Source organism: Neoarius graeffei, chromosome 9, assembly GCF_027579695.1.
Source record: "Neoarius graeffei isolate fNeoGra1 chromosome 9, fNeoGra1.pri, whole genome shotgun sequence".
NCBI lineage: Eukaryota > Metazoa > Chordata > Actinopteri > Siluriformes > Ariidae > Neoarius > Neoarius graeffei.
Window position 1 is genome coordinate 78,245,402 of NC_083577.1, and position 14,547 is coordinate 78,259,948.

The following is a 14,547-nucleotide window of genomic DNA, read 5'->3' on the forward strand; positions in this document are numbered from 1 at the left end:
TTCCCATTTATAATAATAATAATAATAATTAATAATAAATAATAAATCCCAGATTTCCTGTACAGGACCCCACTATAACCTACTGTTTATCCCTTATTGACATGTCAGTGTTTCTCCTGCTCCCAAAACACCTCTGTAACTGTTTCTCAAGCAGTAATTCATTGCAGCAATGTTTGCAAAGTGAAAACAGGAAATTCCAGAGCAATGGCGCTTAGCCACGCCCACAACGGGCGGGGCCACATGCCTACTGTTTGCATTCTGCACCGGAAGGTTATTGGGGCTTGACTCTTTCCTGGAAGCAGAGTGCAGAATTCAGTATTCACTCAGTCTGAAGGTCACTGAGTGTTCTAAATCTTTCAGGAACAGTTAGAGACTGAGAGTTTTCTTCCCTGATTGGAGTTTCAGAGTTTCCTGGGATTTAAAATGAGTTCTCAGGGTTTGGAAAAGCTCTGGATGACGGGTGCTGGGAAAGCCATAGCTGTGCTGACTAGTGGAGGAGATGCACAAGGTAAACACACACACTATATATAGTGCAGCAGATGTGCACAGCTGTTGGGGAAGTTTGTTGCCTCATACAGCATGCATTCAGGTTTCTATTATAATAATAAATGAATGAATGAACAGTGTGTCATGTGATTTTTTTTCTTTTCTTGGCACCTCAAAGCCACCACTTTTACAAGCAGATTTGTTTCTGCTACTGTACATGTCCACTCCTACTATTACACACTACTTACTACAGTACTATGCACTTTTTAGACATAGCCATGGCAAGTGGTGACGTAGTGTTTTTGCATACTGTAGAGTATGGGAGTGTGTTCTTAGTAAATGAGGACGTGTCCTTCTGTACGTGCAGTCAGACATGTGCTCTACTGTACACACTCATTCACACTGCACTATTCACTTATTATCTGATCAACGCCAGTCACAGGGTGACGTTCCTTGTGGTTAAAGAGTAACATGACCATAAGAGAATCTGAGACCATCACAGGATAATCTCATCTCATCTCATTATCTCTAGCCGCTTTATCCTGTCCTACAGGGTCGCAGGCAAGCTGGAGCCTATCCCAGCTGACTACGGGCGAAAGGCGGGGTACACCCTGGACAAGTCGCCAGGTCATCACAGGGCTGACACATAGACACAGACAACCATTCACACTCACATTCACACCTACGGTCAATTTAGAGTCACCAGTTAACCTAACCTGCATGTCTTTGGACTGTGGGGGAAACCGGAGCACCCGGAGGAAACCCACGCGGACAACATGCAAACTCTGCACAGAAAGGCCCTCGCTGGCCACGGGGCTCGAACCCGGACCTTCTTGCTGTGAGGCAACAGCGCTAACCACTACACCACCGTGCCGCCCCGTCACAGGATAATATAAATTAAATTTAACAATTTCCCAGCTTGTCAGCCCTGTGATGACCTGGCGACTTGTCCAGGGTGTACCCCGCCTTTCGCCCGTAGTCAGCTGGGATAGGCTCCAGCTTGCCTGTGACCCTGTAGAAGGATAAAGCGGCTAGAGATAATGAGATGAGATGAGATGAGATGAGAATTTCCCAGCTGTCTGTCTGTCTAATCTTCAAAAAGACTTGACATGGACCGTGGTAGAGTGTATACACAACCTTTTCCTAAGCACATCCCATAGTCGTGAAGAAGAAACCTTTATTTGTCACATGCACACTTCAAGCACAGTACCTGGGGTCAACTGTGCAGGAAAATGGGGGCTGCGATAGTGAGGTGAGAAAGAGAGTGCAGGCAGGGTGGGGCAGTTGGAGAAGGATTTCGGGAGTCATTTGTGATACGAAAGTCCCAGCAAAAGTGAAAGGTAAGCTGTATAAGACAGTAGTGAGACCAGCTGTGATGTACGGATTGGAGACCGTACCCTTAACGAAGAGACAGGAGGCAAAGTCGGAGGTGGCGGAGTTGAGGATGTTAAGGTTTGCGATGGGAGGTTGGACAGGATAAGGAACGAGCACGTGTGGAGAGCTTGGGAATTAAGCTAAGAGAGATGAGACTGAGATGCAGAGCATGTTGGAAGGAGAATTTTGAGGATGGAGCTGCCAGGCAAATGAAAACGAGGAAGGCCAAAGAGGAGATACATGGATGTGGTGAGAGAGGACATGAAAGTGGCAGGTGTGATGGAGAAGGATGTGGAAGACAGGGAGCGATGCAGATGAAAGATCCGCTGTGGCGACCCCTAATCGGGAGCAGCCAAAAGAAGAAGATGACACTTCAAGCACAGTGAAATTCATCCTCTGCATTTAACTCATCTGAAGCAGTGAACACACGCACGCACGCGCACACCCAAAGCAGTGGGCAGCCACACTAGAGTGCCCGGGGAGCAGTCAGGGGTTCGGTACCTTGCTCAAAGGCACTTCAGCCCAAGGCCGCCCCACATTAACCTAACTGCATGTCTTTGGACTGTGAGGGAAGCCAGAGCACCCGGAGAACATGCAAACTCCACACAGAAAGGCCCTGACCGGCCGCTGGGTTCAAACCCGGAACCTTCTTGCTGTGAGGCGACCGTGCTAACCACTACACCACCGTGCCGCCCCATTACTGCTTGACTGTCTGTATTTGTGTTTTGTAGTGGTTAGCACTGTCGCCTCACAGCAAGAAGGTTCTGGGTTCGAGCCCAGTGACTGGCGGGGACCTTTCTGTGTTGAGTTTGCATGTTCTCCTTCCCTGTGTCTGTGTGGGTTTCATCTGGGTGCTCCGGTTTCCCCCATGGTTTAGAGACATGCCTTGAACAAGGCACCTAACCCCCAACTGCTCCCCGGGTGCTGTCGCATTGCTGCCCACTGTTCTGGGTATGTGTGTGTGTGTGTGTGTGTTCTTTGCTTCAGATGGGTTAAATGCAGAGGATGAATTTCACTGTGCTTGTGTGTGTATGTGAGAAATAAATAAAGGCTTCTAATTTTTCTTCAGAAGACAATTGTGAGCTCACAGATTGTAGGCAGTATGCATAGTGGTTTAGTAGGGTGCTATGCCAGAACAGAATGTGTACCATGGTGGTCATGCAAAACGTGAACAATGCAGGGATATACCAGTGCAATTACTCCATCCATCTATCCATCCATTATCCGTAACCGCTTATCCTGTGCAGGGTCACGGGCAAGCTGGAGCCTATCCCAGCTGACTACGGGCGAAAGGCGGGGTGCACCCTGGACAAGTCGCCAGGTCATCACAGGGCTGACACATAGACACAGACAACCATTCACACTCACATTCACACCTACGGTCAATTTAGAGTTACCAGTTAACCTAACCTGCATGTCTTTGGACTGTGAGGGAAACCACGCGGACACGGGGAGAACATGCAAACTCCGCACAGAAAGGCCCTTGCCGGCCACGGGGCTCGAACCCAGAACCTTCTTGCTGTGAGGCGACAGTGCTAACCACTACACCACCATGAGTGGTGTTTTTTTTTTTTCTGCTTTTGCATTTGTATGTGTGTGTCATATAAGCTACTGGATGCCTTGATTTTCTTCAGGATGAATAAAGTATCTCTCTCTCTCTCTCTCTCTCTCTCTCTCATCAATTCTTCCTTGACCCATGGCTCACCTTTCCTCAAACTTTCATCAAAATCCGTTATCTACTATTTGAGTTGCGTTGGAAACAGACGCGAAAACACAACCTCCTCCAACAACACTGGCGGAGGTAAAAAATCCCATGAATTCTAGCCTAGGGTCCGGAATGATTTGATTGACGAGCTGTGTTTTTATCTTACGCTTGCATTAAAAAGGGGGTTAAACGCTACCATGTTGCTTCGAAGGCAGCATCATGAACATCTACAGTTCTGTGCAAAAGTCTTAGGCACATCTAAAGGAATGCTGTTGACCAAAAACGGCTTAAAAATAATGAAATGAAATGTTTCAACATTAAAAAAATACTCTAATCAGTAGGCCATAATAAATTAAACAAAGTCAATATTTATTTGGTGTGAGATGACCCTTTGCTTTAAAAAATAAAAAAAATAAGAGTCTCAGGTCCAGTGAGTACAGTTTTATAAGGAAATGAGCTGTAGCTTTTACTGAGCATCTTCCAGAATCAGCCACAGTTCTTCTGGACACTTTGTCACACTCGCGTCTTCATTTTGCACCAGTAGCCTTCATTATGTTTTCTTTTTTAATCTGAAAAGTGGGGGCGGCACGGTGGTGTAGTGGTTAGCGCTGTCGCCTCACAGCAAGAAGGTCCGGGTTTGAACCCCGTGGCCGGCAAGGGCCTTTCTGTGCGGAGTTTGCATGTTCTCCCCGTGTCCGCGTGGGTTTCCTCCGGGTGCTCCAGTTTCCCCCACAGTCCAAAGACATGCAGGTTAGGTTAACTGGTGACTCTAAATTGACCGTAGGTGTGAATGTGAGTGTGAATGGTTGTCTGTGTCAGCCCTGTGATGACCTGGCGACTTGTCCAGGGTGTACCCCGCCTTTCACCCGTAGTCAGCTGGGATAGGCTCCAGCTCGCCTGCGACCCTGTTAGGACAGGATAAAGCAGCTAGAGATAATGAGATAAGCTGAATCTGAAAAGTGCTCTCTTATACAAACATTTTTTTTAAATTTTGTGCTTGAAAATGAACGTTTGGAGCACTAAAATGTTTTTGTACTGACTTAATAATGTAGAAGTCATAAAATAGAAATCTGTAACACAGTTTGGATGGAAAAAAATAGGTATGTACATGGAAAAGTGCATTTTTGCTCAAAAAGCGAATTAAAGTTTCCCCTTTGGCTCAGTTATATACATCTCTCATCTCATTATCTCTAGCCGCTTTTATCCTTCTACAGGGTCGCAGGCAAGCTGGAGCCTATCCCAGCTGACTATGGGCGAAAGGCGGGGTACACCCTGGACAAGTCGCCAGGTCATCACAGGGCTGACACATAGACACAGACAACCATTCACACTCACATTCACACCTACGGTCAATTTAGAGTCACCGGTTAACCTAACCTGCATGTCTTTGGACTGTGGGGGAAACCGGAGCACTCGGAGGAAACCCACGCGGACACGGGGAGAACATGCAAACTCCACACAGAAAGGCCCTCGCCGGCCACGGGGCTCGAACCCGGACCTTCTTGCTGTGAGGCGACAGCGCTAACCACTACACCACCGTGCCGCCCCCAGTTATATACACTACCTTTCAAAAGTTTGGGGTCACCCAGACAATTTTGTGTTTTCCATGAAAAGTCACACTTTTATTTCCCACCATAAGTTGTAAAATGAATAGAAAATATAGTCGAGACATTTTTCTGGCCATTTTGAGCATTTAATCGACCCCACAAATGTGATGCCCCAGAAACTCAATCTGCTCAAAGGAAGGTCAGTTTTATAGCTTCTCTAAAGAGCTCAACTGTTTTCAGCTGTGCTAACATGATTGTACAAGGGTTTTCTAATCATCCATTAGCCTTCTGAGGCAATGAGCAAACACATTGTACCATTAGAACACTGGAGTGAGAGTTGCTGGAAATGGGCCTCTATACACCTATGGAGATATTGCACCAAAAACCACACATTTGCAGCTAGAATAGTCATTTACCACATTAGCAATGTATAGAGTGGATTTCTGATTAGTTTAAAGTGATCTTCATTGAAAAGAACAGTGCTTTTCTTTCAAACATAAGGACATTTCAAAGTGACCCCAAACTTTTGAACGGTAGTGTACTTTTATATATTTTGTACCTTCAAAATGCAGGGATGAGAATTTTCCGCCGATTGGCGGATTTCCAACTTTTTCAGACCAAAATGATCATTTTTGAGATCGATGTAAATCCGTTGAGAATTTTTCTTTTTTGGGGGGGGGGTATGATTAATGATCTGTGGTCACCTTATAACGCAGACATCCCAAGTCTCCCGGAAGTTCCGGGAGTCTCCTGCATATTGATAGAAGCGAGCAAGAGCGTGCGCGCAACATTAAGGTCTGCATCACGCATCTTAGAATGTGCGCGCGCGAGGGAGACTGTGTGCAGTGTTGCCAGATACTGCTGACGTTTTCCAGCCCAAAATATGTTCAAAACCCACCAAAATGCACTTAAAACCACCCAATCTGGCAACACTGCCTGTGTGCCTGTTCATGTAGCCTATGCCAGACAAAGAGCATCCTGATTGGGTTACTCAGCAAAATAAGCCAATCAGCTTTCAGTGTGGGCGGGCTTTTATCTCTTTTCTCGAGGACCGGAGTTTGAAGGCCTCTGCATGCTCGTGCGACAAGGCTTTCGCAGATAGCTTTTCGCAGACAGTTGTAATTTATTGTTGAGCGGGGAGTAATAGGCGTGCGCGATGTTATTCACCGGCACAACGCAAGGGGGCGCGAAGTCGCTAGGAGTAGTTGGTGGGTGTGGTTAGTGGAGTGTTTATCCTCCGGTTACTTATAATGACTAGAACCTTTTTTTTTTATAATGACTAGAACTGGAGTCGTATAGATGTACGTACTTCCTCAATCAACCGCTCTTCGTGCTGCTCCATCTTCGCTCGTGTTTTGAAAAATGCCGGTCGTGAAAACAAACCAAACCGGGAAAGTAGGGAAGCGGAAGTGTGTGTACAGCAGATGTAGAGTGGACCAATCAGAGCCCTCTTGTCTGCGACGCTGTCAGCGAGGCTTCTGCGGTGGTCACAGTTTTTGGGAGGTGCGCGCAATGCGTCTGCGAAGGTGGGGGGGCTACGCAGACACTGTCTGCGACGCTATCTGCGAGGACTGGGTTGTCAGCATAAATTGGCCTTGAGTCAGTGCAGCCTACAGGATCGGCATGGCAGAGAGAGAGCGCGCGCCCCAAAAAATATATATCAATTACATGTCATATATAAGTGTGTATCTTTTTATAAATGGGGTTAGCTTATCTAATGTAGCATGTTGGGGAGAATCATAGTATCATATCTATATTTCTGATAAAGTTTTAAGTATGATAGCATGTATAACTCTCCTACTTATTGCTCATTTCATAGGGGGGGATTAGTGGCATGTGCCGCGCGGGAGCGTCTGCCCAAATGTTTTAGGCTGAGGTGAACTTATAGTTTTTGATTTAAAAAAAATTTCCAATATGTAATGCCAATTGTACACGCCTGTTCTTTAACTCAAAATCACCATCTTGATCTTCAAATTGACCATATGGTATCTGTATTACATTACACAACATCCTGTCCAGATAAAACCTCGTTAGTACACACAACAGTTGAAAGGGAAGCGATAAGTGATGTTGAATGTTGCCTGCTTAATATGCAAGACCTCCTGCTACCATGATAACATCAGAAGAAAGCTTAAGAGAATTATATGATAGAACTTTTTTCTGGTTTGCCCTTCCTTTTAAAGGATTAGAGCATTCAAAGACATGAATAGCAAAAATGCAGAAATATAATACTGTAGAGCTCGTTTATATTAAAAGGTGCATTGATTTTTTTGAAATCATCAAATGTGAATTGATTAAAAACAAGTCTCTTGTACCATATTAATCATTTTTACCTGGTAGTCCACCAAGAAGGGGAATTTATTTCCAAATAAATTGCAAATTTTTGCTGATAAAATTAATGGTTTTGGGGTAAAAAAAATAGCCAAAAATCATTAGCCCCATGGGCCCTGCCCACACCCCACACCCCACACCCCGGGCCCCGCCCTGGTTTTTTCAGACTTTAAAAATATTTTCCATTCTCATCCCTGAAAATGATTTCCATTTCCATGTGAAAGATATAATACTCATGATGCAAAATATGTAACCCTGTTAGTACTCTTTTAAGCAACAAGGACAGATACAGTTGAGCATCTTTTCCCCATAAAAAATGTGACACGAACACGTTTCTCCATCTGCTACGAGCTACTAATAGAAGTTTGTTAAAGACACCGATGCCACAGGCTCAACATAAAGTCAACATTTATTCTCTTAAGCACTCGAGATGGCAAATGAACCAAAATCGAATCACTTCCCTATCGCCTCCTGTTAAAGTAAGTACTCCCGGATGTGATTACGTCACAGGGTCCCAGGGCGATGATGCAAAGGCAGTTGTCACAACAGGAATATGGGTCAACTGTCTAAAGTCGTCTTTATTCTATTATTACATCCTTTTGGGGGAATTATTTGAAGTAGCCGAAGTGCAAAGAAAGCTGTACTGCTTTGCCGTAGTGGGCTGAAAATGTCACTGTAAAATCTGAGTTAGGGTTAAAGTTCGGTGTAAACTTAGTGTATGTGCTCATAATATCTGGAAACCTTGATGAGATCAGTTATAGATGCTTGTGTGGGATTCGTTTATTCATTAATTCATGTCACATGATTGAATTAATGCAGAATCACCTCGCTGTCGAATGGAAAGGAGGAGTATAACAGATAAAAATGACTTTACGAGGTGATTTCCTAGATATCCAGCCAAATAAATAGTCGTTATGCAGGGTGTTTCAAAAAATTTGATGTTATTTGAGATGTAAATATCCTAGAAACTACACAGTCTAGGCAAATGAAACTGAACAGGCTTAATGTTGCGCAATAGAAGATTTATTCCTCAAAATTTGAAAGAGAAATTCAAAGGTATGTGGATTACATGAACGATTTCACAAATTTTCAATATGCGTGACGCCTGAAACACGGCACACGTCAAGTCGGTAGTCCAGCTCCTGCTAAACACGCTGCAGCATGTCTTTGGTAACAGTCTTTTCTGGTAACAGTGCATTTTTAAAGAATTCTGTCATAAATTCATGCTGTAGTCTTGTGCGACTGTGTTCGAGCGTAGTCTAACACACGAAACACCTTTTTTTTCCAGTGAATGGCATTTCTATACCTAAAAAAATAAAAACAAAAAACAATAAATATGAAATTTAACCTGTTTCGGGTGGCACGGTGGTGTAGTGGTTAGCGCTGTCGCCTCACAGCAAGAAGGTCCGGGTTTGAGCCCCGTGGCCAGCGAGGGCCCTTCTGTGCAGAGTTTGCATGTTCTCCCCGTGTCCGCGTGGGTTTCCTCCGGGTGCTCCGGTTTCCCCCACAGTCCAAAGACATGCAGGTTAGGTTAACTGGTGACTCTAAATTGACCGTAGGTGTGAATGTGAGTGTGAATGGTTGTCTGTGTCTATGTGTCAGTCCTGTGATGACCTGGCGACTTGTCCAGGGTGTACCCCGCCTTTCGCCCGTAGTCAGCTGGGATAGGCTCCAGCTTGCCTGCGACCCTGTAGAACAGGATAAAGCGGCTAGAGATGATGAGATGAGATTTAACCTGTTTCCACACGTTGTTAAAATTTGAGGTCAATTGAATGAGAACTGGCAAAGTTATTAGACTCTGAAAATGAGATCAAAATTTTTTGAAACAGCCTGTATAATTACAGTGAGGTTCATAAATATTTGGACAGAGACAACATTTTTCTAATTTTGGTTCTGTACATTACCACAATGAATTTTGAACAAAACAATTCAGATGCAGTTGAAGTTCAGACTTTCAGCTTTAATTCAGTGGGTTGAACAAAATGAGTGCATAAAAATGTGAGGAACTAAAGCATTTTTTAAACACAATCCCTTCATTTCAGGGGCTCAAAAGTAATTGGACAAATTAAATAATTGTAAATAAAATGTTCATTTCTAATACTTGGTTGAAAACCCTTCGTTGGCAATGACTGCCTGAAGTCTTGAACTCATGGACATCACCAGACGCTGTGTTTCCTCCTTTTTAATGCTCTGCCAGGCCTTTACTGCAGCGGTTTTCAGTTGCTGTTTGTTTGTGGGTCTTTCTGTCTGAAGTTTAGTCTTTAACAAGTGAAATGCATGCTCAATTGGGTTGAGATCAGGTGACTGACTTGGCCATTCAAAAATATTCCACTTCTTTGCTTTAATAAACTCCTGGGTTGCTTTGGGCCATTGTCCATCTGTATTATGAAACGCCGATTATTATTTGGCTGCATTTGGCTGGATTTGAGCACACAGTATGTCTCTGAATACCTGAGAATTCATCCGGCTGCTTCTGTCCTGTGTCACATCATCAATAAACACTAGTGGCCCAGTGCCACTGGCAGCCATGCATGCCCAAGCCATCACACTGCCTCCGCCGTGTTTTACAGATGATGTGGTATGCTTTGGATCATGAGCTGTACCACGCCTTCACCATACTTTTTTCTTTCCATCATTCTGGTAGAGGTTGATCTTGGTTTCATCTGTCCAAAGAATGTTCTTCCAGAACTGTGCTGGCTTTTTTAGATGTTTTTTAGCAAAGTCCAATCTAGCCTTTTTATTCTTGAGGCTTATGAGTGGCTTGCACTGTGCAGTGAACCCTCTGTATTTACTTTCATGCAGTCTTCTCTTTATGGTAGATTTGGATATTGATTAGGGTGACCAGATTTCCCTAGTCTGAACCCGGGACACTTTTGCGCGCAACCATGCTCGTGCACGCACACCTTTTTTTTACGTAAACGTGACACTCAGAGAGGTGCTCTTATCATTTTGTTGAAGCTCACATTTATCAACATCTCACATGAAATAAAACAAACAGGCATTTTGTTATCTAGTAGCATAGTGGTATACAGATCAGTTAAATTATGGTCAGACAACAGATTTTGTAATGGCTGAGAATAGGCCAGGCTATGTCCATAGGCCAAATTTAAACTGATTTATTTCACCTGTTTGTGAGAACACCAAGAAGAATGCATATGCACATGTAGGCTATATCTCTAAAATTGTATGCACTATAGCATGAACTTAAAAAGTAGATATGTGACCTCAACATAGCCTAGGTCAGAATCAACCTTACTAACCATTCCCCACAACTGAATGAATAAAGCAAGAAGATGTGTACAAAAGTGAACACTTTAATGGAAGGTGCAACAAGCTGTTCAACACAGCAATATGGCCAAACTGTCAGAATGGTATGTTAAACAGAAACAAAAAAGAGACAAGTGATTTGAGAATATATACTCAAACAAAACAGCAATAAAGGAGGAGAGGGGCGACAGCCCGAGGAAAGCCCCCACAGGAGCGCACAGCATTTGCAGCATAGGCTACCCAACTCAGTACAAGAACAAAACACTTAGTGTGTGCAGTCGGCTTCATGCACATTGTTCTGCACCTCTCGGAGGAAGGGGTAGGTGCCCTGGAAATCTTTGGAAAAGGTACATTTTCTTTTCTGCATAATTGCTGCAGCATTACTGCTGATAGCTGCTAGACAAAGAACATTCGCACCAGTTAATGTTTATTTTATTGTTGTATGGCAGCACATTCTGTTGTCTGGAATAATGTGGCTAAATAAACACCCATGCCACAGGGCCAGGGGGCAGTAACCAGGAAAGTTTGCGATTCCTGTCAGTTCATCAAAATAGTAAATGCAGACATTTCTCCGCTAATGATTCCCACGCTGCTCAGTCGCAAACGTCGCGAGTGGCGAAAACCGGGACATATCCGTGTCCCGACAGACTTTTGTCGGGACTCGGGACACACAACCCCAAATCGGGACTTGTCCCGGTAAAACCGGGACATCTGGTCACCCTAGATATTGATACGCCTACCTCCTGGAGAGCGTTGTTCACTTGGTTGGCTGTTGTGAAGGGGTTTCTCTTCACCATGGAAATTATTCTGCGATCATCCACTACTGTTGTCTTCTGTGGGCGTCCAGGTCTTTTTGCACTGATGAGTTCACCAGTGCTTTCTTTCTTTCTCAGGATGTACCAAACTGTAGATTTTGCCACTCCTAATATTGTAGCAATTTCTCGGATGGGTTTTTTCTGTTTTTGCAGCTTAAGGATGGCTTGTTTCACCTGCATGGAGAGCTCCTTTGACTGCATGTTTTCTTCACAGCAAAATCTTCCAAATGCAAGCACCACACCTCAAATCAACTCCAGGCCTTTTATCTGCTTATTGAGAATGACATAACAAAGGAATTGCCCACACCTGCCCATGAAATAGCCTTTGAGTCAGTTGTCCAATAACTTTTGGTCCCTTTAAAAACAGGGTGGCACATGTTAAGGAGCTGAAACTCCTAAACCCTTCATCCAATTTTAATGTGGATACCCTCAAATGAAAGCTGAAAGTCTGGACTTTATGTCCATGTCCATTATATAACTATAACTTGAATATGTTTCAGTAAACAGGTAAAAAAACAAAATTTGCGTCAGTGTCCAAATATATATGGACCTAACTGTATGTATAAGATTTGTCTGATGGATAATTAATAGTTATTCCACGAAATTGAAACATATGTGAGCTGATAACTGAGCCAGCTATAAGCCGTGTACGGTGAGATTGAGTGGAATAACTGTTTTATTCTATCCGCATTCACTGGATTTTGAGAAACGGAGCATTTTTATTTTTTGCAAATTCGATAAATAAAAACTTTGTACAAAACGTCCGACAAAATCATTTCCGCTTAGAATGTAGACAAACTGGCAAAATGACAGGAGCAATTTGTGAAAATGCTGTCAAGTTTATTTGTGTAGCACTTTTAACAATAAACATTGTCGCAAAGCAGCTTTACAGAATTTGAACGACTTAAAATATGAGCTAATTTTATCCCTAATCTATCCCCAATGAGCAAGCCTGTGGCGACGGTGGCAAGGAAAAACTCCCTCAGACGACATGAGGAAGAAACCTCGAGAGGAACCAGACTCAAAAGGGAACCCATCCTCATTTGGGCGACAACAGACAACATGACTATAATATTAACAGTCCTAACATAAAGTCAGCTTCGTTGATGCTATAAACCCCCCACTGACGGAAACCCGAGCGCAAAACCGTTCACGACAACCGCAGTCCCAAAGTCAGCAAGTCAACTGCAGTCCCCAGCCACAAAAGCCCCACTGTAAGAGTCCAGAGCGTCCTCCAGACGCGAACCCCAACTGTCCACATGGGGCCGTCCTCCACAGGAGCGATGCGATGAGACTCCAGCCAGACACAGGGCACCAGGATGGATCAGGCAGGTCTGAGGAGCAGAAGAGGTCAGGATCTCGATCCCCAGACTGACATGTAACTCAGAGGGACAGATTTGGGGGGGGGAATAATAATGCTGTAATAATAGTGCTTGAAAAATATAAAAGATACTTTCATTCCATATTTTGTTGCGCTTTTTTTGGGGGGGGTTGTTTTCGAGTAGAGTTTTCATTTCATCCTCGGTTGGTTCAGTAACATGCTCCTCCATTTTTTTTTTTAAGCAGTTTTTTGGCGATTGGCAAACCAACTTCAAATCAAAGTCCTTCCCACACCGTGTGGCACATAGGGCGGCGCTGATCTCCGTTTCCATAGCCCTTGGCCTCTCGCCTATTATATAGCTAGGGTTACAGTGGGGGCGTGTCCTCTGGTAACTGCGAGAGTTTGACTCCCTACTCGCATCTGTATTGCAGCGTTCCTTGCCAGACGGCAGTAGGTACCATTTTTATGATGGTCTTTGGTATGACTCGACCGCAAGTAGAACTCGCAATCTCCCAATCAAGAGGCGGACACGCTAACCACTAGGCCAACTCCTGGTCAGGCAAACCAACTTAGTCGGTGGCAGTAATGCACCTTTGAGCTGGAGTGTAGAACAGGAGATATTGGGGGGTGGGGGAGAACTATATTCTTTTAGCTATTTCTGTTTCTTTTAAATACTCGATGATAAAGTGATAGATCTGACTTGATGCACTCCAACATTTTGTTTTTCTCTACTCACAGTATATGAGCTGATATCCCAGTAGTAGAGTAGCTAATCAGAGCGTGCGATTGCTCATATCCAGTGAATGTGGATAGAATAATAGTCTTTTTCAATCTATTAAATGAAGCAATATGTTAAAAATGACACATCCTGCATTTTGCTTTATTAGGGCAGTATTATTTAACAATTATTAACTGAAGGTGAAGTGAATATCAGTGAATAATACCCTTGACTTCGTGTCAGTTATTAATTATTCACCAGTATTCACTGAGCCTGAGGCGGATAATTGTTTGAGTGTAAATACGCAAGTGATTATTTTTAAAAATCATATTAAAAATAATTTATTTCACGCTTCAAAAGCAGTATGCAAATGTAATAAAGTCGTGGCGCAGACTTGTCACTTATCTACGCCGAATCACAGAAAATAATTTGTTTTGAAATCGATAAAATAAATCACAGACCTTCCCTTTGAATAGTTTTAGACCACACTTCGTAGCATCTTTAGTGCTTTTAGGAACAGGATTCTCTTTCATAATTTGTAATTCTTCCTCACTTATGGTGACGAAGCCGTTTTGCCGAGTCGTTCACAGTCATTATCGAGAAATAGTCAGAATTTCTTGGCCAACGAATGCGCACGATTTTCGATAAACACCTGTATATTGGGGGTGTTGTGGCTCAGGTGGATAAGGCGCCATACCATAAATCCGGGGACCCGGGTTCGATTCCGACCCGAGGTCATTTCCCGATCCCGTCTCTCTCTCCCACTCATTTCCTGTCTCTACACTGTCCTATCCAATAAAGGTGAAAAAAGCCCCAAAAAAATAAACACCTGTATATTTATACGAATAAATATTAAAAACATTAATGTTCTTCAAAATACGACAGTGACTGTAACATGAAAACCTGCCCATTCGATTTACATTTATTTAAATGGCAGATGTTTTTTCTAACAAACGAATCCGAATAAAATTTAAGCGCAGCAC

The 14,547-nt window shown here is 43.6% G+C and overlaps 1 protein-coding gene across 1 annotated transcript in view; it reads left to right on the forward strand.

Moving 5' to 3' along the window:
- Window positions 1-270: 270 nt before the first annotated feature.
- The window catches only part of pfkla (phosphofructokinase, liver a), an 87,518-nt gene continuing 73,241 nt past the window's right edge, over window positions 271-14,547 (forward strand). Inside the window, exon 1 of the mRNA XM_060930331.1 lies at window positions 271-508. Within this exon, the coding sequence (XP_060786314.1) occupies window positions 424-508 (85 nt within the window). The 5' untranslated portion in view covers window positions 271-423. The remainder of the gene's footprint in view (window positions 509-14,547) is intronic.